This window comes from Macrobrachium nipponense, chromosome 22 (assembly GCF_015104395.2).
Source record: "Macrobrachium nipponense isolate FS-2020 chromosome 22, ASM1510439v2, whole genome shotgun sequence".
In the NCBI taxonomy this organism is placed as follows: Eukaryota; Metazoa; Arthropoda; class Malacostraca; order Decapoda; family Palaemonidae; genus Macrobrachium; species Macrobrachium nipponense.
This window is the reverse complement of record NC_087213.1, coordinates 17752838-17775690: the sequence shown is the minus strand read 5'-3', so window position 1 is coordinate 17775690 and position 22853 is coordinate 17752838. Positions and strand designations below refer to the sequence as shown.

Below are 22853 nucleotides of genomic sequence, written 5' to 3'. Positions count from 1 at the left end.
AAAGGAAAGGTTCGTGTGTCTGGGAGAAGGGTAGGGGAATAGCAGGTGGGTGGGGGAGAGGGTAGGGGGAGGGTGGTTGTCTGGGGGGAAAATGTAAAGACTTTGAGATTTGCATAACATTTGAATAGTGTATGCGAAGGAAATTGAGTTAAAGTACGCGTTAGGAAACGTTGGCGCGGATCGTGTTGTAAATCGTTCCTGAGCAGAAAACGTGTCAGAATATATATGGCGACTTTTTTTTTTTTTTTTTTTTACCAAAGCAGTAGCCTAATGCACTTTCTTGTCCTAGATATGAAGAAAATTGTGCCATATACGAAGAAAATTGTCTCATATATGAAGAAAATTGTTGTAGATTCGAAGAAAATTGTCCCAGATATGGAGAAAATTGTCCCAGATATGAAGAAAATTGTTCCATATGTGAAGAAAATTGTCCCATATACGGAGAAAATTGTCCCAGATACGAAGAAAATTGTCCCAGATATGAAGAAAATTGCCCCAGATATGAAGAAAATTGCCCCAGATATTTAGAAAATTGCCCCAGATATGAAGAAAATTGCCCCAGATACGAAGAAACTTGTCCTAGATATGAAGAAAATTGTCCGAGATATGAAGAAAATTGTCCCATATATGAAGAAAAGAGGGGCACTCAAAAGGAAGGAAGTGTTGAGTTTTAATGACCTTAAACTACGAAGGGAAGCAAACCCCAGTTGCCTTTTGACGGAAGGAAGGTCTTCAAACCCCGCAAAAACAGAAGCAGGGACAGAAGTCCGGAACCTGGTAGCCCCCAGTAAAGAAACAACCGGTGGACCATGTAATGCGAGCGAACGAACCATTTCCATAGAGTAAATGAGAGAAGAGGTCCTATAATACCGAGGAATTAGAGGGCGAAGTTGGTCGAATTAGTTCGGAATGTTCGGCGGAGTTTAATGACAGTTTTATCCATTCGGGACCCTTCGTCTTCGCGTCATAAAGAACTCGTGCGTGCTCTGCGCGGCGGCATTTTGATGCAATTAGTATCTTGCAGCTCAAGAAGGGGATTCCGATGATTATAGTTCCCAAACGAACCTTCAGACATGTTTACCTTTGCCCCTCACAGCTGAATTTGGCCCTGGTAAAATATTCTTGAATCCATTTTGAAAGCCGTGCAGAGGTTTTTGCTTATGTAGATATTTACTGAAAGGTTTTAATATCATCTCTCCGTTTCCTTCATTATTTTTTTTATATTTTAGCATGTAATTTTACGTAATTATGCATAGGAAGTTAATGAGACCAACTATATAGCCATGAGACGACAATTTACATAATCAAATCAATTAGCCAGTGACCATTAATGCTTGTTCAGGTTGAGTGTAAGAATAATGGTAAATGTCAATGAATAAAAAAAAACACAAAAAAAAAAAACTAGAAACAAAAAGTAACTAAAAAGACGACTGAGATTTTGAGTGACGGTGCATAATAAAATGAAAAGTGATTACATAGATAATGGACTGAAAGGACAAAGGGAGAACGAACGCTCCACACGGCCAGCTGTGTCACTGACTATTTATTTCTGTTCTTCACGATGTCTCGAGTCAAGTCAAGATGTTCCGATTTCTCAATTATTGGTGCTTTTATTTATTTATTTATTTATTTTAAAGACCTACTTTTCCCAAAAGTATTATTGTGAAGCCATTAGAATTACGCTGCAAGTTTTCTAAAATTATTATTATTATTATTATTATTATTATTATTATTATTATTATTATTATTATTATTATTATTATATTGTTAGATTTCTAGAATTATTATTATTATCAGTTCCTCGCTGGACGAGTGGTTAACATGCTCACCTACCGATTCGGTAGTCCCGAGTTCGATTCCCCCGATCTGCCAACGTGGAATCGGAAGAAATTGTTTCTGGTGATTAGAAATTCATTTCTCGATATAATGTGGTACGGATCTCACAATAAGCAGTAGGTCTCGTTGCTAGGTAACCAATTGGTTCATAGCCACGGAAAAATATCTAATCCTTTTGCCACCCCTAGGAGAGCTCTTAATCAGCTCAGTGGTCTGGTTAAACTAAGATATACTTAACTTTATTATTATTATTATTATTATTATTATTATTATTTTATTATTAATAAATCCAATAAAAATTCGAGGTGATTTTAAGTAGGAGCTTCAATGCTCATTTCACTTCTTCGTCCCTTTCCCACCATTTTCTACTCGTATAACTTTTATTGTTATTATTATTATTATTATTATTATTATTATATTTTATTATTTATTAATATTATTTTATTATTATTGGTTGGGAAAAACTCTCTATCGCGAGAGTATATACAATGTTCTAAGGGGTCCACAATAATAAAAAATGTTGCGCGTTCGTGTATAATTTTAAACTCTTTACAAAAGCTTTCGAACCCTTCCCTGGGTTCATCTTTGGACTGAAGATGAACCCAGGGAAGGGTTCGGAAGCTTTTTTGTAAAGAGTTTTAAGATGATACACGAACTCGCAACATTTTCATTATTGTGGACCCCTTAGAACATTATTAGTTATTATTATTAGTTATTATTATTATTATTTTATTATTATTATTATTATTATTATTAAATTAAAACTAAATCCTATAAAAATTCGAGGTGATTTTAAGTAGGAGCTTCAATGCTTATTTCATTCCTACGTCCCTTTCCCATTTTCTACTCTTAAGTCATTTTATCCTCGACCGCGTCGTAATGACACTGCATTTGAAGACCGCAGCGTGCAGTGAAATTGCCCTGCGTGCGATGAATCTTTTATGGGGATCGTGGACGCTGGAATCCATCCCAAATGAGCATTACTGGGAGAATATATTATACGATTTTTTTTTTTTTTTTACAATTGGTCCCTTCCCACTGAAGACAGACCTTTCCCGTGCCAAGGCTGATTGGCGATCGTAAAATGAATCAATGAGCGAGAAAATAAAGAGGAATTGATAGCTGACAATATATCCTACTGTTTGCAAAGCTATCGAAACGAAGAATTGAATATAGGAAGGAGCTTGTAAAAGGTATATGGTATTACAGAGACCATAAACGTCAACAAACGCGAGCAAAGGTAGAACAGAGCGAGGAAGGGAGCCGTTTCAAAAGCAACTCCCGTCTTCTACTACAGCAATAACTACTACTACTACTACTGAAACAAACACAAACGAAGGAGGAATAGAACGAACTGGGGAGCCGTTTCGAAGGTAAATCCTAACTACTACTACTACTATTTGGGAAGGGAGCCATTTCAAAAGGAAGACCCGTCTTCTACTACAGCAATTACTACTACTACTGAAACAAACACGAACAAAAGAGGAACTGAACGCGCTAGGGAGCCGTTTCAAAATTAATTAATACCGTAGGGGGGTAGTGCCGTCAGTGTACCTCATGCGGTGCACTGTAGGCAGTACTTAAGGTTCTTTGCAGTATGCCCTTGGCCCCTACCTGCAGCCACTGTCGTTTCTTTTACTTTACCTCCGTTCATATACTCTTTATCTTACTTTCCACCCTCTCCTAACACTTGATTCATAGTGCAACTGCGAGGTATTCCTCCTTCCTCCAGTTACATCTTTCAAACCTTTTACTATCAATTTTCGTTTCAGCGCTGAATGGCCTTAGATGCCTCAGTGCTTGGCATTAGGCCTAAGACCTATAAATCAATCAATACTGCAGAGGCATGGATAACAATAATATTAAATGCAGTTTACGGTATGATGCAACGCATTGTTTTTATCGGTGGCCGCGAGTTCGATTCTCGGGGATTCCAATGAGGTGTGAGAGATGTGTATTTCTGGTGGTAGAACCTCAATCTTGAAGTGGTTCGGAAGTCACGTCAAGCCGTTGGTCCCGTTGCTGAATAACCACTGGTTCAATGCAACGTCAAAAAATACTAGGCTATACATACAAACATACAAACAAACAGACCAATCCTCAGGTATAGTGAGTAAGCAAGTTTTAAGCAGTAGTATTCAGTGCGGTAGAGAAGGTTTTACATCCTCTGGATCTGATGTTCCATCATATTCGCTTTAAAAGTGAGAGTTTTCTCTCGCCGCCGGTGTGCAGTTGAAACTGTTAACGTAAAAAAGTATTGCAATGCACGGTTATAACAACACAGAAAGCGAACACACACGTGCATTTGCACACGATGAACTGGCAATAGTAACCTGATTTTTTTTTTTTCCACAGTGGTGGTAAAAATTAAGCATCATACATTTTTTTTCGTAATTCAGATTACAAAGCTTTCAGATGAAAGGGCGTTTATCAGTGGATGTCAAGGAACCTGTTCATTATTACAGGGTGGTGCCAAGTGGCACTAGAATCTCCTCGCCTCCTCTAAAAGTCTAAAGGAGTCGCGAGTTCGATCTGGATCTGGGCGGAAGCGTTTTACTTTTTACCTTTTTTGTTTTTTTTAATGGCTTGGTGCTGGCTACGCCACACTAAATCAATTTACTGAGAATTTGAAGTTGACGTCTTCTGAAATTAGTTCCTCATTGGGTGGGGAAGCAGCATGTTTATATATATATATATATATATATATATATATATATATATATATATATATATATATATATATATATATATATATATATATATATATTCAATTATGTCAGTGGCATGTGGCAATAAATATATTTGAGTTTACAGGAATAACAGCAAAGCAGAATGCTTCGAGACCTTTCACTTCCTTGCGACGCATTGTCCAGGAAATGTGTTGAAATAACACGGAAGCGCCTGATGTGTGAGTGTGTGTATTCGTGCGTAAAATATTCAGCTAAGCACAGCTAATTAATTCAAACATCCGAGAAGCATGGGAATATCGAAATGTCAATTTCTCACGCGACGTTTGAGATGTGTTGCTTCAGGACGGTTGTTTCGGAGTTAAGTATATCTTAGTTTCACCAGACCACTGAGCTGATTAAGAGCTCTCCTAGGGCTGGCCCGAAGGATTAGATGTTTTGACGTGGCTAGAAACCAATTGGTTACCTAGCAACGGGACCTATAGCTTATTGCGGGATCCGAACCACATTATATCGAGAAATGAATTTCTATCACCCGAAATAAATTCCTCTGGTTCCGCGATGGCCGAACCGAGAATCGGACTTCGGACCACCGGATTGGTAGCCGAGCGCGAAATCCACTCGTCCAGCTAGGAAATAGTTGACGTGGAGTGTAATGGCTGGCCGGAAACCACGAAGATTACTTTTAGTTTAACAATAATGGTAACGTACTTTTTGTTTTCGATGAGTGCCGGAGATGAAAGACAAGATTACGCTTCACAACACCGCCGTGTAATCAAAGGGAGTGCAGTTCGACTTTTATCTCTCTCTCTCTCTCTCTCTCTCTCTCTCTCTCTCTCTCTCTCTCTCTCCAGATGGTTCTTCTTCTCAACATGTTGCAGGATCATATGTTTTTTCCTATTTTTAGTTGTGTTGGATTCGTTTGGGTGGTTGACGTTATATTCTTGAATCGTTGATCCGAAATCTGGTAGTAGCAGATTGTGAAGATTATTATTTCCTAAGTTATGGTAAGTTTTAATAACTGAGCTCGGCATCTGCTTGGGCTATAGATGCTATTGACATAACCATGGATAATTTAAGAATATCTACATGCATTTAAAATTGTGATATATATATATATATATATATATATATATATATATATATATATATATAATATAGATATATTGTATATTATTAACATAATATCTATATATATATATATAATACACATATATATATTCACGGATCCAAGAATATGCAGTAAACAAAGTGCTTGAACACTCAAACGTCTAAATATGTGTAATTTTTGTAAGTTTTAATAATTAAGCTCGTATCTGCATGGACTATAGATGGTATTGACATAACCGTGGATACTTTAAACCATGGATACTTTAAAAACATCTACATGCATTTATATATATATATATATATATATATATATATATATATATATATATGTATGTATGTATGTATGTATGTATGTACTATACATATATATATGAAAATATATCAATTCCGAGGTAGAGCGAATTTAGATATTAAGGACATTTGTAGCTCGAAGGATATATAAATGAATCACGTTCGATGTGATAATTATTCATAACAAAAGGCTACGTGGGTCAAACGCTCGAATTGGCTAACATGGTAGACGGGGTTTCATATTGATTCTAATTACGAAAGCACCGAGTTCGAGGGTGATTTGTAAGGTCAGAATCGATATAAACTTACAGCGTGTCTGTTGGCTGATTGGATAGTGTCACTGTCTGTCCTGATTTCGTTCCCGTCCACTTGGACGGTGGTTCGATCCCATGGGGGTACGAAGTTATTATCAACTAAAAATTCCCTCCGGTACATATATGAAAATATATAAATTCCGAGGCAGAGCGAATTTAGGTATTAAAGGACATTTGTAGCCCAAATGATATATAAATTAATCACGGTTCGATGTGATAATTCTTCTATATATATTATATATAATAATATATATATGTATATATATATATATATATATATATATATATATATATATATATATTATATATATATATATATATATATATTCACGGATCCATGAAACATGCAAAACGATAGTGCTTGAACACTCACACGTTTAAATATGCGTAATTTTTGCTTAACGTGTACAAAGAAGAAGAGAAGGGATAGCAGGATTTTGAGCACACGTTCACTCGCTTTGGATAGACATACAAACACAAAACAAAGGGCAAAGAAAAGTAAAATAAAAATAGAAAACAGTGAAAAAAATAATAGTCCCTCTCGTACTTTTCCAAACAGACCTGTTTTTTTTTTTTTTTTGTATCCTCTCCCCTGCTGAGGTGAAATACATTTTACCTTATTCGTATCACGTTCGTCAAAACACATTTGCCCTTGCAATTCTATTTTCAACACCCCCTCTATCCATCTATCCATCTATCTGTCTGTCCCTGCTCGCCCTCCTGCGTCTCTCCCACAAGTGCATTGGGTTGTTTTGCGTTTGTGGATCTGTAGATTTTGTCCTGGATAGATGTTCTCTTTGTCTTCATTTCCCTCTACGCGCAGACTTTTTTAATCTTACAAAGCAAAGTGAAACAAGATGCAGTATGTGGATTTTATTTTGTAAGTTGTTTGGGTTTGGTGTTTTGATTTTTTTAGTATTTTTGGTTTTTGTTGTTTATATTTTAGTTTTCTGATTTTTTGCTTTTATTTTCATAGTTATTTGGTATTGCTGGTTTAAATTTCTTAGTATTATTGGTTTTGCTGTTTATATTATTTTTTATCTAAGGTTGTTGCTTTTATTTTCATAGTTATTTGGTTTTGTTGTTTTAATTTTCTTATTTTTTTATTTTGTTCTATATATTCTTTTAGTTATGTGATGTTTTTATTTTCATAGTCATTTGGTTATGTTGTTTTTATTTTTTAGTTATTAGATTTTGTTGTTTTTAATTTCTTAGTTATTAGGTTTTGTTTTTTATATTTTTGTTATCAGATGTTGCTTTAATTTTCATATTTATTTGGTTTTGTTGTTTTGAGTTTCTTAGTATTTTTGGTTGTTTATATTTTTTTATCTAATGTTTTTGCTTTTAGTTTCATAGCTATCTGGCTTTGTTGATTTGATTTGCTTAGTTATTTGGTTTTGTAGTATATATTCTTTTAGTTATCTGATGTTTTTATTTTCATAGTTATTTGGTTTTGTTGTTTGTAATATCTTAGTTATATGGTTTTGTAATGTTTTGTTATTTTGTAATCTTAGTTACTTTTCTTATTTTCTCACTTATTTGGTTTAGTTGTATATATTTTTTTTAGTTATGTGATGATGTTGTTTTTACTTGAATGGTTATTTGTTTTAGGTGTTTTTATTTTCTTATTATGCTTCATATTTACTTCGTCGTGTTATTGGTTCAGCAGAAATTTTTTTATCTTTTATCTGAATATCATGATGTTTCTCCACTAGCGAGTGATCTCTGGGGGAAATCGGATGTCATTGAACACAAAATACGGTCAATAATTCATCTTGTGACCCACAACACTACGTAGATACAGGGGGGTTGACAGATGGTGTCGATGGTGAAATATTCGCCAAAAATCGGAATAACACGTGGGCCATGTTATTCCATGTTTTGGTTGATTCCCTTTGGAGAAGCAATATTGTTTAAATAACCTCTCTCTCTCTCTCTCTCCTCTCTCTCTCTTCTCTCTCTTTTGCTCTCCTCTCGCTCTCTCTCTCTCTCTCTCTCTCTCTCTCTCTCTCTCTCTCTCTCTCTCCTGCATATTTCCGGCATTCATGGGTTTCGCTTTGTTGCCATCTTTTCGTCAGTGAATTCGAAAGAATTCTAGATTGGCTGCAAGTTTAGCCTGCCCCCCCCCCCCACCCCCCCCACCCCCCCCACCCCCCCACCGTGCAAAGAGAAAAATTAAAATAAAACTTTCAACTCTTCCTTCTCTCTTTAACTTGTTCCTGGTCAGTATGAAAAACTCTCTCTCTCTCTCTCTCTCACACACAAACTCGCAAAAAGGAGAGCGAGCGAAATTTTTGAGAGAAAAGTTCCTCACCAGGTTACGACGTGAAGGGATTGATAATGACTTGGAAAGTTGGACCTGTATTTTTCTTCATCATCAGGAGAGAGAGAGAGTGAGAGAGAGGCGTTCAGGGCATTGGTCGGTCCCGGGTTGGGGGAGGGTGGGGGTATGTCCTTCGTCCCGACGGAAGGCGATTCAGGGGCATGTTGTGTTGCTGTCCCAGTGGACGTTTTAGTTTTACGCTCGTATTGATTGCGTTTGTGATTTCATCGTAATTTGTATAACGCGTTGTTTGGGTCTTATGAGACATTTACGTTTTTTTTTTTTTTCACCTTAATTCTGTGTTAGTGATGTTTGAAGTATTCTGTTGAGTTGCATTCTTGCACTGAGCCTATTTGAAATATTTTGTTTAGTTGCATTCTTTTTTTGAATATTCTGTTAATTTGTATTTTTGTATTGATGCTATTTGAAATATACTGTTCAGTGATATTATTGTATTGCTGATAATTAAATTTGTTTAGTTGCGTTTTTTATTGAAATATTCTGTTAAGTTTGTATTGATGCTATTTAAATGAGTTTAGTTGCATTCTTGTACCGATGCTCCTTGATATTTTCTGCTTAACTGTAGTTTTGTACCGCTGCTATTTGAAATATTCTGTTTAGTTCCATTCTTGTATTGATGCTATTTGAAATATTCTGTTTAGTTCCATTCTTGTATTGATGCTATTTGAAATATTCTGTTTAGTTCCATTCTTATATTGATGCTATTTGAAATATTCTGTTTAGTTCCATTCTTGTATTGATGCTATTTGAAATATTCTGTTTAGTTCCATTCTTGTATTGATGCTATTTGAAATATTCTGTTTAGTTGCTATTTCTGTACGGACCGTATTTGAAATTTTTGCTTAGTTACATTCCCGTACTGATGCTATTTGAAATTTCCGTTTAGCTGTATAATTCCTGTATCGACTGCAGTTGAATTTTCGGTGTAGCTGTATTCTCGACTTTTGATGCTGTTTAACCTTTCAGTTCAGTTGCATTATTGTTGCATAAAATCTTTTTGACATTTCATTCCAGAGTTTTTGCTGTATTAATCTGTTTTAAATTTCGTTTCAGCTTTATGTAAACAATTGATTTTACGTTCTATTCATGCTTCGCTTTTTTTTTTTTATAGGAGGTTATCATTTAGTCCATGGCTTTTATTTATGATGTCAGTTTAGGTTCTTCTGGTATTCCTTATAATTTGAATTTCAAATTTAATTTTATCATGGCAAAATTGCTTTCATTTGAAAAGTCAATGTTTACGTGTCCACACTTTTACTTTCATATGACATTAAAATATTATTTTATGGCTATTATATTGCATGATTTTGAATTGGTTCCATTTTCATCTTTCTCTGTTTTTTTTTTTCATCCTTCTACCATTTATGATTTGCATTCCCCTTTACGCATCACCCTTCCGTGTGCCGTTTGCAGTATGGAAATTAATACGCGTCGAAATAAATACTCGCTGACTTATTATATATAACTATTTATCCTCTTTTAGTGATTGCTTTTATTTGTCTTGTCTGGAACGGACCGAGTTCAAAAATGAGCGCTCCAGCATCCAGAATTGATGGTTTAATTTTTTTTTTCGTAACCCACGATTTGAATATTCATAATGTGAATTGAAATTCAATAATTACCATTTAAACAATACGTGGCATTTCCAACCGGTTATTAAGGATGTAGGGACGGCGGGAGAGGCAGAATGAATTTTACATTTTGTGTATACATACATACATACATATACACACCCATACTTATATATATATATATATATATATATATATATATATATATATATATATATATTATATATATATTATATTCTATATATATATATATATATATATATATATATATATATATATATATATATATATATATATATATATATATATATATATATATATATATATATATGTATATGTATACAGCAAAAGCCACAGGGAAAATTTTAAAAAGAAAAGACAGAGTGCCAAGTACTTTCGTGTATTTAACACATCTTCGGGGCACAAAGATGTGTTAAATACACGAAAGTACTTGGCACTCTGTCTTTTCTTTTTTAAAATTTTCCCTGTGGCTTTTGCTGGTAAACAAAATCGCGTGCTTACTTTTGTGATTTTATAGTAATATATATGTATATATATACATACATAAAATCTAAAATTCATTCTGTCCTTCCCATATGTTTGTAAGTATGTATGTATGTGTGTGTAAAATATATATATATATATATATATATATATATATATATGTATATATGTATGTATAAATATATATTATACATACATATGTATATATATATATATATATATATATATGTATATATATATATGATTAATATACATACATACATACTAACCCCTCCCACAGTCGCTTTGCAAAGTTGCTGCCGCAGACGGTCAACTCTCATGGTTATATATATATATATATATATATATATATATATATATATATATATATATATATATATATATATATAGTGTTTTTCTTCGACCCTCCTCCGCCAATGAATATTTCCATCCCGACTTATGAAATGCAGCCGGTCATATTTTATTGAGCGCCAGTGAAATTATCGCGAAAAGGGGATTAATTTGAATGATTTGATGCAATTATATCGGCTTCCGATGGAATTTCGAACGAGGTAATCTCCTCTGTTTAACCGCATTTGCTGTTGCACGGATGCTTGGGAATTTTCCCTTTAGCGATTCATTTCTCTCCTCCTCCTCCTCCTCCTCGACGTCGTCTTCATGTGCTTGCAAATCGACATCGGCAGTCTATTATCGAATGTTGTCATTACTTATTGACTGCTGCGGACTTCGTACACGTCCATTAAGGACTCCATCCGTGCATCGTCCTGACAGGTTATGAAGCAATGGTGCTTGCTTGATTATATATATATATAATATATATATATATATATATATATATATATATATATATATATATATATATAATATATTGCATGTGTGTATGTACATACAAAAATGTCTCTCTCTCTCTCTCTCTCTCTCTCTCTCATCTCTCTCTCTCTCTATATATATATATATATATATCTATACTATATATATATATATATCTATATATATATATCTATATATATATATATATATATATATATATATATATATATATATATTTTTTTTTTTTTTTTTCTGTTTTCAGATAGAAAAGAGATCGATCAAATTTGAATATTCATATTAAAAAAGTTGCAAAAAAGTATCCACTTTTATGAATATATATATATATATATATATATATATATATATATATATATATATATATATATATATTTGTATTCTTTTATTCTATTTACAGATGAAAATAGATAGACCTAATTTGAATATCATTATTAAAAAACGTTGCCAAAAAATGATCCACCTTTATATAAAGGCTTAGGGATGTGTGTCATTCGTCTTGATTATTTTCCTTATATTTAAGGTTAAGACGTCAATTGACATTGAAAATTAGGCGGCTCACATGCTAGTTGTCAAGCGAGAATTTAATCCTGTAAAATGGTGATCATGTTGAGGAGAACTGAATGATCTCTGAGAGAATATAGATCTAAATATGTATTGAATGCATCAATATGTTCATGGTTGAAATAGGATCTCAAAATGAAATTGAGATCGAATATTGTTATTTTAAATAATTAACACAGTGAAGTAAGTATAGTGTTCTATGGTATGATCGTCTTTGTCTTATGTAAAAGAGTGGAATAAGCTTTAAAGGGGGCCAAATCACTACAGTTTATTCCTTACACACACACACACACACACCACAGATATAGAGAGAGAGAGAGAGAGAAAGGCCACGGGAATTTTTTTTTTTGTATAGTCTGTCACGCTCTGTTGGCGTAAAGGTCGGGTGATATATAGTACTATAATGTTTATACCATAGGACCACCAACGCAGTAAATTCCTCAAATATTTGGTCAGGATTTTGTGAACCTTTAAACAGCGAGGAATATCGCATTTCTTTTTTTTTTTTCTGGCTCTGGATCGGCGTAAATATATGAGACGCTATTTATCATTAACTGGATTTAAAGCGAGTCAATACTCCTTTGAGATATTTCCTAAAGGTCATCAGGTCATCATCCACTTCCACAGAATAAAATGAAATGAATACAAGAGAAGATGAAAAGAAGAAAATAACCAATATACAACAGTGTATACCACTCCGGATTTCCGTCGTAAAATGCCGGCAAATTTATGAAAGTGGTGAGCAACTGTTTGAAGAAGATAAAATAAGAAAAAAAAAAAACTTCAAATATGTCGTATGTGGGATCTCTCTTGCAGCGTTGAGGGCATTGTGTGGTATCTCCGCTTGGTGAACGAACTGCAATTCCATTTATGCTGTATTCATTTTTATTTATTTTAAATTCTCGCGTTCTGTGAAGAGACATACGAGTATATCCCAGTCTTTTATGTCACAGTTTATTTCTACAAGTTACTGCTTGGTGTTTATTATGCTGACGATGGCTGTGTTACTGCTAGGATTAGTTTGTATTTATTTTAGATATATTGTGCAAATAATAATAATAATAATAATAATAATAATAATAATAATAATAATAATAATAATAATAATAATAATAATAATAATAATACAGCAGCTCAGGAATAGTGGAATGGACGAAGGCAGAACTCCGCAGCATAGATCAGAAAACCAGGAAACATATGACAATACACAAAGCACTACACCCAAGAGCAAATACGGACAGACTATACATAACACGAAAGGAAGGAGGGAGAGGACTACTAAGTATAGAGGACTGCGTCAACATCGAGAACAGAGCACTGGGGCAATATCTGAAAACCAGTGAAGACGAGTGGCCAAAGAGTGCATGGGAAGAAGAACTAATAAAAGTAGACGAAGACCCAGAAATATACAGAGACAGGAGAATCATGGGAATGGCTACAGAGGGGAGAGCTAAAGAAGGAAACTGAAGGAATGATAACAGCGGCACAAGATCAGGCCCTAAGAACCAGATATATTCAAAGAACGATAGACGGAAATAACATCTCTCCCATATGTAGGAAGTGCAATACGAAAAATGAAACCATAAACCACATAGCAAGCGAATGCCCGGCACTTGCACAGAACCAGTACAAAAAGAGGCATGATTCAGTGGCAAAAGCCCTCCACTGGAGCCTGTGCAAGAAACATCAGCTACCTTGCAGTAATAAGTGGTACGAGCACCAACCAGAGGGTAGTGATAGAAAACGATCAGGCAAAGATCCTCTGGGACTATGGTATCAGAACGGATAGGGTGATACGTGCAAATAGACCAAACGTGACGTTGATTGACAAAGTCAAGAAGAAAGTATCACTCATTGATGTCGCAATACCATGGTACACCAGAGTTGGAAGAGAAAAGAAAGGGAAAAAAAATGGATAAGTATCAAGATCTGAAAATAGAAATAAGAAGAATATGGGATATGCCAGTGGAAATCGTACCCATAATCATAGGAGCACTAGGCACGATCCCAAGGTCCCAGAAAAGGAATCTACGAAAAAAAATAGAGGCTGAAGTAGCTCCAGGACTCATGCAGAAGAGTGTGATCCTAGAAACGGCGCACATAGTAAGAAAAGCGACCCGGAACCCCACACTATAAATACCACCCAGTCGAATTGGAGGACTGTGATAGAGCAAAAAAAAAAAAAATAATAATAATAATAATAATTATTATTATTATTATTATTATTATTATTATTATTATTATTATTATTATTATTATTATTATTATTATGCTAAGAATGCAGTTGGGATCACAACTTTAACATGAAACACCCCGTACTGATATTTTGATTCCTGATTAAGTTAACAAGTATGAATATTATCTGTACATATTATATATATATAATATAGTTATATATATATTAATATATATAATATATATATATAGATAGATAGATAGATAGATAGATAGATAGATAAGATAGATATACGCATACATGTATATATTGGGATTAATAGATACATAGACATATGTATGTATGCACATATTTATGTATATGCGTGGGAACGCCCGTGTGTGTGTGTTTGTGTACATTCCTGCCACAGCGATCTCGTAAGTTCCTGAATTTTCTTACCCTTTTAGACATATACACTCTCCACTGAAAACTTTAAATGCAAATGGGAAATAAACAATCTCCATACTGTCATAGACGTAAACACGTACACCCTTTAAGAGTCCATTTGTGTGTACGCATATTTGAAGAGAGAAGAGAGAGAGAGAGAGAGAGAGAGAGAGAGAGAGCTTGTTTATATTGGGTTGTAAAAGCATATTCTTTGCCTAATCCTTTCTGGTGACGAAAATATGATAATGAGCGCGGTATCTGTGAAGCGAAGCCTTATTTACATAGGAGAACCACTGCTTTATATGTTTATGTAATGTCTGACGTCAGTTTATGTACCTGAGACCGGGAGGGAACAGGACGCGAAATATTCCAAGTTTTTACGGACAACGAACGGGCTCGTTCCGGAGAAAATTTGGAAAACAATTCTCTCTCTCTCTCTCTCTCTCTCTCTCTCTCTCCTCTCTCTCTCTCTCTCTCTCTCTCTCTCTCTCTCTCCGTAACTTGTTTTGTTTCTGGGTTCATAAAGTTGTTATTCTCTCTATCTCTTTCTCTCTCCATATATATATATATGTATATATATATATATATATATATATATATATATATATATATATATATATATATATATCCTGTTTTGTGTTTACAGATTCATAAATTTATTCTCTCCTCTCTCTCTCTCTCTCTCTCTCTCCTCTCTCTCTCTCTCTCTCTCTCTCTCTCCTCTAGGTTCTTTGTAAAGGCATTTGCAAAGTTGTTATCACTAAAGGTTGAATAGTCAAGTTTTATGTTACAATTTATAATGTCTCATGAATGTATTTGCACCATTGCCCAGCCCAAGAATGGCTGTAGTATCTGAGTAAATTTGTAAGAACAATTTAAGTATTGTATACCAAGTAACTACATTGCTTTGAAAAATTACTTCATAAGATTTTGTGCTATTTAAGCACTGAAATAATTATCCGTAGAACATCTGTGCTACAAAGAAAAAATATGGATACAGATTATGTTACATGCATTATTATTATTATTATTATTATTATTATTATTATTATTATTATTATTATTATTATTATTATTATTATTATTATATGCTTATCTCTTTTCGTACGGTCATATTTCATAAATAAAACTTACGATGCGGTAAATCAAGAGTATGAAAAATCTTTTATTCATACGCGTTATTACAGAGATAAGAGAGAGAGAGAGAGAGAGAGAGAAGAGAGAGAGAGATAGATAGAGAGAGAGAGAGAGAGAGAAGAAGAGGAGGAGAGAGAGAGAGAGGAGAGGAGAGAGAGGAGGAAGAAATGCCGAAAGATGTTGCTGCCTCTGGGAGTTAAAATAGAGGCAAAGAGAAGAAACTGTATAAACGATAAATACCTTGTATCTAAATGTGTGTGTATGTATATATATATATATATCATATTATATATATATATATATATATATATATACATATATATATATATATGTATATGGTGTGTGTGTGTGTGTGTGTGTGTGTGTGTGTGTAAAGAACAAGGAATCGAAAGGCCTTGCAGAACTCCGTTGTTTCTCTTTCCTTCGTTGCGCACACACACACACACACACACACACACACACACACACATATATATATATATCTATATATATATATATATATATATATATATATATATGTGTGTGTGTGTGTGTGTGTGTGTGTGTGTGTGTGTGTGTGTGATACTTAACTGACGGTTTTTAGCAGTGGGATATCTTTGCAGCATTTGAGGCAGTTAGTCTTGTACCGGAATTTTTATTTTCCGACGTTCTTTACTTCAGTGTGTTATTAGATATGCGAAGCAGCCTGCAGTTATTAAAGTGTTTATTAGCTCTGAGTAATTTACATAACTTCAGACTTCGTTTTACCATCTTTGGCGGGGGGGTGGGGGGGTTTAATTCCATTTTTAATTCGAGATTTGGAACAGATCCATTCGACATTTCTCTCTCTCTCTCTCTCTCTCTCTCTCTCTCTCTCTCTCTCTCTCTCTCTCTCTCTCTCCCAGACCATCCAAGATTGGAAGATGCAAAATATACCGGAAGATGTACTAGCAACTCTCTGGTAGACATTAGAGGTGCCTCACACTGAGGGACCTGGGGCAAGGGAACCCGAACGAACTGTAAGGTCTGTAAGGTCTGTAAGGTCTCTCTCTCTCTCGCCCTTCGAAAGCTTCACCTAGAGATTGGAGAGTGAAGTATAGAAACATATATATATATATATATATATATATATATATATATATATATATATCGTATACATATATGTATATAAATGCACATATTATATATATATATAAAATTATATTTCTGTATATACCTACACACGTACAAATGGATGAAAAGCAAAACAAAATTAATATTTCAAAATCCAAGCTTTATATTATATCTAAAGTAAATTTGTTTGTGATCGTCTTTAGCTTAGTCTCCAGCGCTTTTTTATATATATAAAAAGTTTCCTATGAACAGATGCCCAGTTCTATTAAAACTTTGCAGGATTTGATTAAATGTCATCATGAAAATTGAATATCAGCCAGTGAGGGAAGGCCTCTCTCTCTCTCTCTCTCTCTCTCTCTCTCTCTCTCTCTCTCTCTCTCTCTCTCTCTCTCTCTCTCTCCTCTCTCTCTCTCTCTGACATACAGACACTTCCTTCGATGGTTTTACCTACAAACTAGAGACTGAAGTAGTTCCACCTCTCTCTCTCTCTCTCTCTCTCTCTCTCTCTCTCTCTCTCTCTCTCATACACACACACACACACATTCCCTCAATACCAAGAAATCGGAAACTGAAGTATGGACAGACAGACTCCTCCCCCCCCCCCTCTGTTTTTCTTTCACACACACACACACACACACACACACACGCAAAATAAAATTACCTTTATTTGCACAAGAAGAATGATTTTATGCGTAGAAATGTATGTGTAGAGAGATGCACTTATAACTAGGTATCAGCACAAGAACTTACTTAAATGTGTGTATGAAACGATTGTGTTATTTTCATTTTCCTCTGATTACCTTGTGTATTCACAAATGAATCGGTGCCTCTCTCTTCGTCTCTCTCTCTCTACCCTCTCCTCCTCTCCGCTCTCTCTTCTTCTCTCTCTCTCTCTCTCTTCTCTCTTTAATGACTTATAATTAAAATCTAATAAGGCCTTCAAAGAACCTCGTCGCTATTACTTATGTTAGAAACTAATAAAGTATGTTTTCGTCTTAAAAGACTTATCCTGGCGTTGTGACTTCATAAACGGCAGATATTCTCCTTTGTGGCATCTGAGCTGGCGTAATGAGCCTAATAGGAAAATCTCATTTATAAGAACTTAGTGCTAAATCTAACATTTTTTTCTTGTAAAAATTTATCATATTTATTTATTTTTTTATTTATTTTTTACTTAGGACAATTTTGAATTCGGTTGAACGATTAGAGTGTCGTATGATTTCTTATTGTTTCATTTTCAAAATGTACTGTATTTTTATTGTTTCATTTACAAAATGTAATGTATTTCTCATTGTTTCATTGTCAAAATGTAATGTATTTTTTGTGTGCATATTTTCAAAATAATTTTGGATTTTGTTTGTGGGGATATAATCTCATTTAGATATAAATATTTCAATTTCGAGTAATTAAAAGATAAACAGCTTCCATATAGCCTGTCTTCATTTCATGATACCTACGCTTTTATTCATTCATCTTCCTTGTGGTGTTTAATGGCTCGGGTTGTTTCTTTCTTCTTCGAGTTTCCCTCTGTAAGGATAATGAGAAAAAGTTAAGCTCTTTGTCAAGTTTAAACTCGATTACTCATTTAATGAATTTCTGTAGCCTCCAAAGTTAACTCCTCTCCTTCTCGGTCACCCAAACCCCCTTTGGGTGACGAACATTGCAGCCTGGCGGTGTCATGGATGTGAGATCACCAATATACAGTGGCTAATCGATCGTTAAATTCCGTCATTAATGTGATATTAGACGGTAAAGTGCCTGGTTTTGGCCCTGTGTGTGTGTGTATGTATGTACGTGTGTGTTAGGGGTTGGAGGGGATTGTGGGGAGGAGGCGTCAGTTGCGGACGTGTTACCCCTTGGGGGATCCTATTTATAAGTTTCCCTTATCGCGTACTCACACGTCTCTCTCTCTCTCTCTCTCTCTCTCTCTCTCTCTCTCTCTCTCTCTCTCTCGTTGCAACCTTGGGCTTTGGCCTCCTTCCGGCTTTGATATTGGACTGTGAAGTGCAACGCCGAATTCTGCTCCCAGTACGGTATTTTTTGTAGGTTGAATACTCTTGCGTATTGATGGGGGTACACGTTATTTTTCACTTACTCGGTGAGTAAACCTACGAACTACTTTGTTGTTTTTGTTGGGTGGGGGTTTAGGAAAGTCCTGTGGAAAACCCTAAAAATGTCTGGAAAAGGTGTTTCGCGTTGAGTTAAAGAAACAGGAAATTTGGGATAGGATATTTATGATTTATTTATCAGAATGAAAATTTATAAAATAAATTTTATGCATGTTAAACAGTACAGAACAATTATTTCTAATGAAATATAACCTATTTATTTTAATTTTCATTGGTGAAACAACGCAGTATTCGACTGTTATTTAGCAGTTTCCTCGATTGTATTGTTTGGCAACACACATTTCGTCAGAAGTATTGTCTCTAGGAAGGTTTTGTTGTCATAAAAAGTTTTAGTGTTGCTTATTCACTCTGAAGTAATTGCCGAATGTGTGAGTGAACGTGTCTCTTTGCAAGTTTCCTATTGTGATTCTTGTGAAAGGTACGTTTTGCAGATATTAGAAGTAAAGGTAATTGTAATATCCCAAGCACGACGCGTAAAATTAAATCTGGAAACCTTGGTTGGTGTAAATGATACAAGTGGTGCTCACTTGTTCTTTCTTGGTTTTATTTTTGCGTGATTATGTGATTTTTTTTTTGCTTTTCTGTAAAGGAAAACTGAGCCGGCTTTGTCTGTCCATCCGTCCTCACTTTATTATATCCGCCCTCAGATCTAAACACCTACTGAGGCTAGAGAGCTGCAAATTGGTATTTTGACCACCCACCCTCCAATCATCAAACGTACCAAATTGCAACCCTCTACACTCGGTCGTTTTTATTTTATTTAAGGTTAAAGTTAGCCAAGGATCGTGCATCCGGCAGCGCTTTCCGGAGGCATGGGACGCACCCTGACTCTGCCGCATCTGGTGAGCAACTGAAACCTATAGAAATCTCGATTTCGCAGAAGAAGCTTCGGCGCATTTTTTTTACTTGTTAAATAATATTGAACAAGTAAAAAATACGCCGAACGTATTACTGTGTACTAAGCACATAAATGGAATTAAGTGTCTTGTTACTTGATGAATTATTGTATTTTATTAATATTAACTTGAATCAAATTACTTGGCGTTACAATACCAGTTGTCATTGATTCATTGATGGCAAACAGGACACATGTTTAGTGTAGTCTACTCAAAACACCAAGCGATGTGAAGCTCTTATTCACGAATGATAAACTTTTGCAAGGAGGAAAAAGTAGTCGAGTGAAATATGACGTCGTAATACCAAAGGTAGTTCATGTAATGACAATAACCTGTACTTTTGAAGAATGTGGTTTTTATAAAAGAAGGAATGTTGGAGAGGAAGAGGGACGTGTCATGCGTTTTCGTCCGCTGGATCTCAGGAAATTAAAGGAAATGGAAATCCGTTCATCAGGAGGTGAAGTTTTCATTCCCAAGAAAATTGTCATCTCGTCTTTACTCATGGAGGTGAACGCAGCCCCCCCACCCCCCCAACCCCCCCAAAAAACCCCCCAAAAAAAAGAAAAAAGTAAATTTTTGTTTGTTTGTGACCCATGCGCATTATGCAACTTGAAATTTGAATATTTTTGTTTTAAATTAACGTAAATATCCGAAGCCGGCATGATTGAAGCTCCGCTCATGGTGTTGAACAGCACAAGGTTCCTCCAGTCACATTTAACTTCACTGATATAGTTTGCCTGTATTTATCATCACCTAAAAAAAAAAAAAAAAAAAAAAAAAAAGCCACAATCAACTGTATTGTAGACTTCGCTAGTTGCTGTGAAACGTCGGTAACTCTGCTATTCTGGTATATTTGAACTCTACGAACCTAACTTAACTGGTAAGTTTACAGGAATTTTTATTTATATCTCAAGATCGGCGGAGTAGGAAATTTAGGATTGTTACCTGTTCTGGAATTTGGAAAATCTGGTATAGCTGACAAACGTTCGGCCATTTTGGCCCAACCCAAGGTGGCCCACTATACAAGTATAGCCAGGTAAAGTAGAGTATACATAGAATATATCCAGGTACTTTATGTATACTCTACTTCACATGGGAATATGATACATTTCGTTATATTTAGAAATTTAAGAGTTTGTATTGATGTTATTCGTGTCGTTCAGGTGTTGTTTGTGAGACTGGTAGATCTATCACTTGATAAAGATGAAAAATTCATCGTACAAGCACTGCCGAGGAACAGTAATTAATAAAACAAATACTGCCACTTAAAGCTTCCATTTATTTTATTTTACGCAGGCAAAAACTGCTTATCTAGTGTAATCCAAGCTGAATCCAGTCCGTTTGTTATGAAACAAAGCGCGGAAGAATGTTTTCCAGATACTGGAGTATGAGAAACAAAATTAAGTAAATAACCAGTTCTTTGTTTGTTGTAGCTGAAGATGAAAGAACACTTAAGAAGCATTAAAGATGTTTTTTGCTTTGATGATGCCTCATTTATGAGCATTTGAATGAAGAGCTAGTTCCTCTGTGCGCACTCTGATGATATTTTTCTTTTAAGCTTTGCTTTTAAAAGTTGGTCATTGGTGAAAATGCCGAAATGGGTTCCGGTTGTGTGTGTGTGTGTGTGTGTGAGAGAGAGAGAGAGAGAGAGAGAGAGGGGGGGGGAGAAAAAAAAAAGTTATGGTCAAAATCGTTACTTCCGTATTTACCTGCATTTATGTCTGTGCTAAAATTAACGAATAACAGAAAAAAAAAAAAAACTGATAACATGTTCCAGGATATATTTTGTACGTCCATGCCACTAATGTATCGATATTGCAGAGTTAAAATACACATACCAGCGCTGTCTGGAAAGCGGTGTTTGCAAAACGTGAGGGATAAAGAATGTCGTGGTAAACGGTTATTGTTATTAGTAAGAATACTTTGCCAGTCCAATATACGACGAGCACAGCACGTTCGAAAGATGCTTAGAAGAAGTTTAGAGATGTAGAAAACACTTGTGTAAAAAAGTCATAATTCTCTCTCTCTTCTCTCTCTCTCTCTCTCTCTCTCTCTCTCTCTCTCTCTCTCTCTCTCTCTCTCTCTCGTTTGTGGTAGAAGTTTTAAAAGACTCAGAACTTTGGTAGAATGGAAGTTGTCCAGTTCATGCAACGTAAAAACACCATACAAACAAACAGATAAGGGGGAAATATGCAAGTCGTCTGCCCGATACATTACATTGTATGAAGTATTATTTTTTTTCTCGCGGTTTGAGAACGCACTGAAAAATAGGGGACGCGAAAGTAGAAAGTGGCATTTATTAGTTTTAAAAAGCAGATTTTACCGTCTCCGAGTCAAGATGTTGTTTAGATATGCAACAGGAATGCTTGGTGGAAATGGGACCGATAAGAACCATATTCGTCTCCTGGGAATACTCCAAATGATTTTGCCCTCTTGACCAAGTTTTCACTTTATTATTATTATTATTATTATTCAGAAGGCCAACCCCTGTTCATGTGAAACAAGCCTGTAGAGGCTATTAACTTGGAATTCGAGCTTCCAAAGAATACGTTGTCCTTTGTGAAAGAATTTCTGGTAAATGATAGAAAAATACAGAAAGAAGAGATCAGTTATCCGAAAGGGAAAATAGAAGATAGTTAAGCAAATAAAGAGATAAAAATATAAATAAATCTTTAAAATAAAAGGTGTATTGTTTTAGGGTATTGCACTCAGTGTTTCATTTTGAGGAATTTCGTCTACTAGTGTGACTTTCTGGTGACATCTGGCAACCCTCCGTGGCTTTTCCGACCACAGGCCACGGCATTGAGGAATTAAACTCTTCACTATGGCTGTTTTATATTTTATTATGAAAATAAAGTTTATAAAACATATCCTGCTTATTTATAGAAATGAATTTTATTGAAATCCTTTATTTTCTTCGTCTAAAATACTTTATGTTAAGCTAGTGACGT

At 34.9% G+C, this 22853-nt stretch overlaps 1 protein-coding gene across 1 annotated transcript in view; it reads left to right on the top strand.

Moving 5' to 3' along the window:
• LOC135198869 (clumping factor A-like) overlaps positions 1-22853 on the top strand; it is a 41050-nt gene that overhangs the window by 5565 nt on the left and 12632 nt on the right. Inside the window, exon 2 of the mRNA XM_064226841.1 lies at positions 20817-20938. Coding sequence (XP_064082911.1) covers positions 20817-20938 — 122 coding nt within the window. The remainder of the gene's footprint in view (positions 1-20816; positions 20939-22853) is intronic.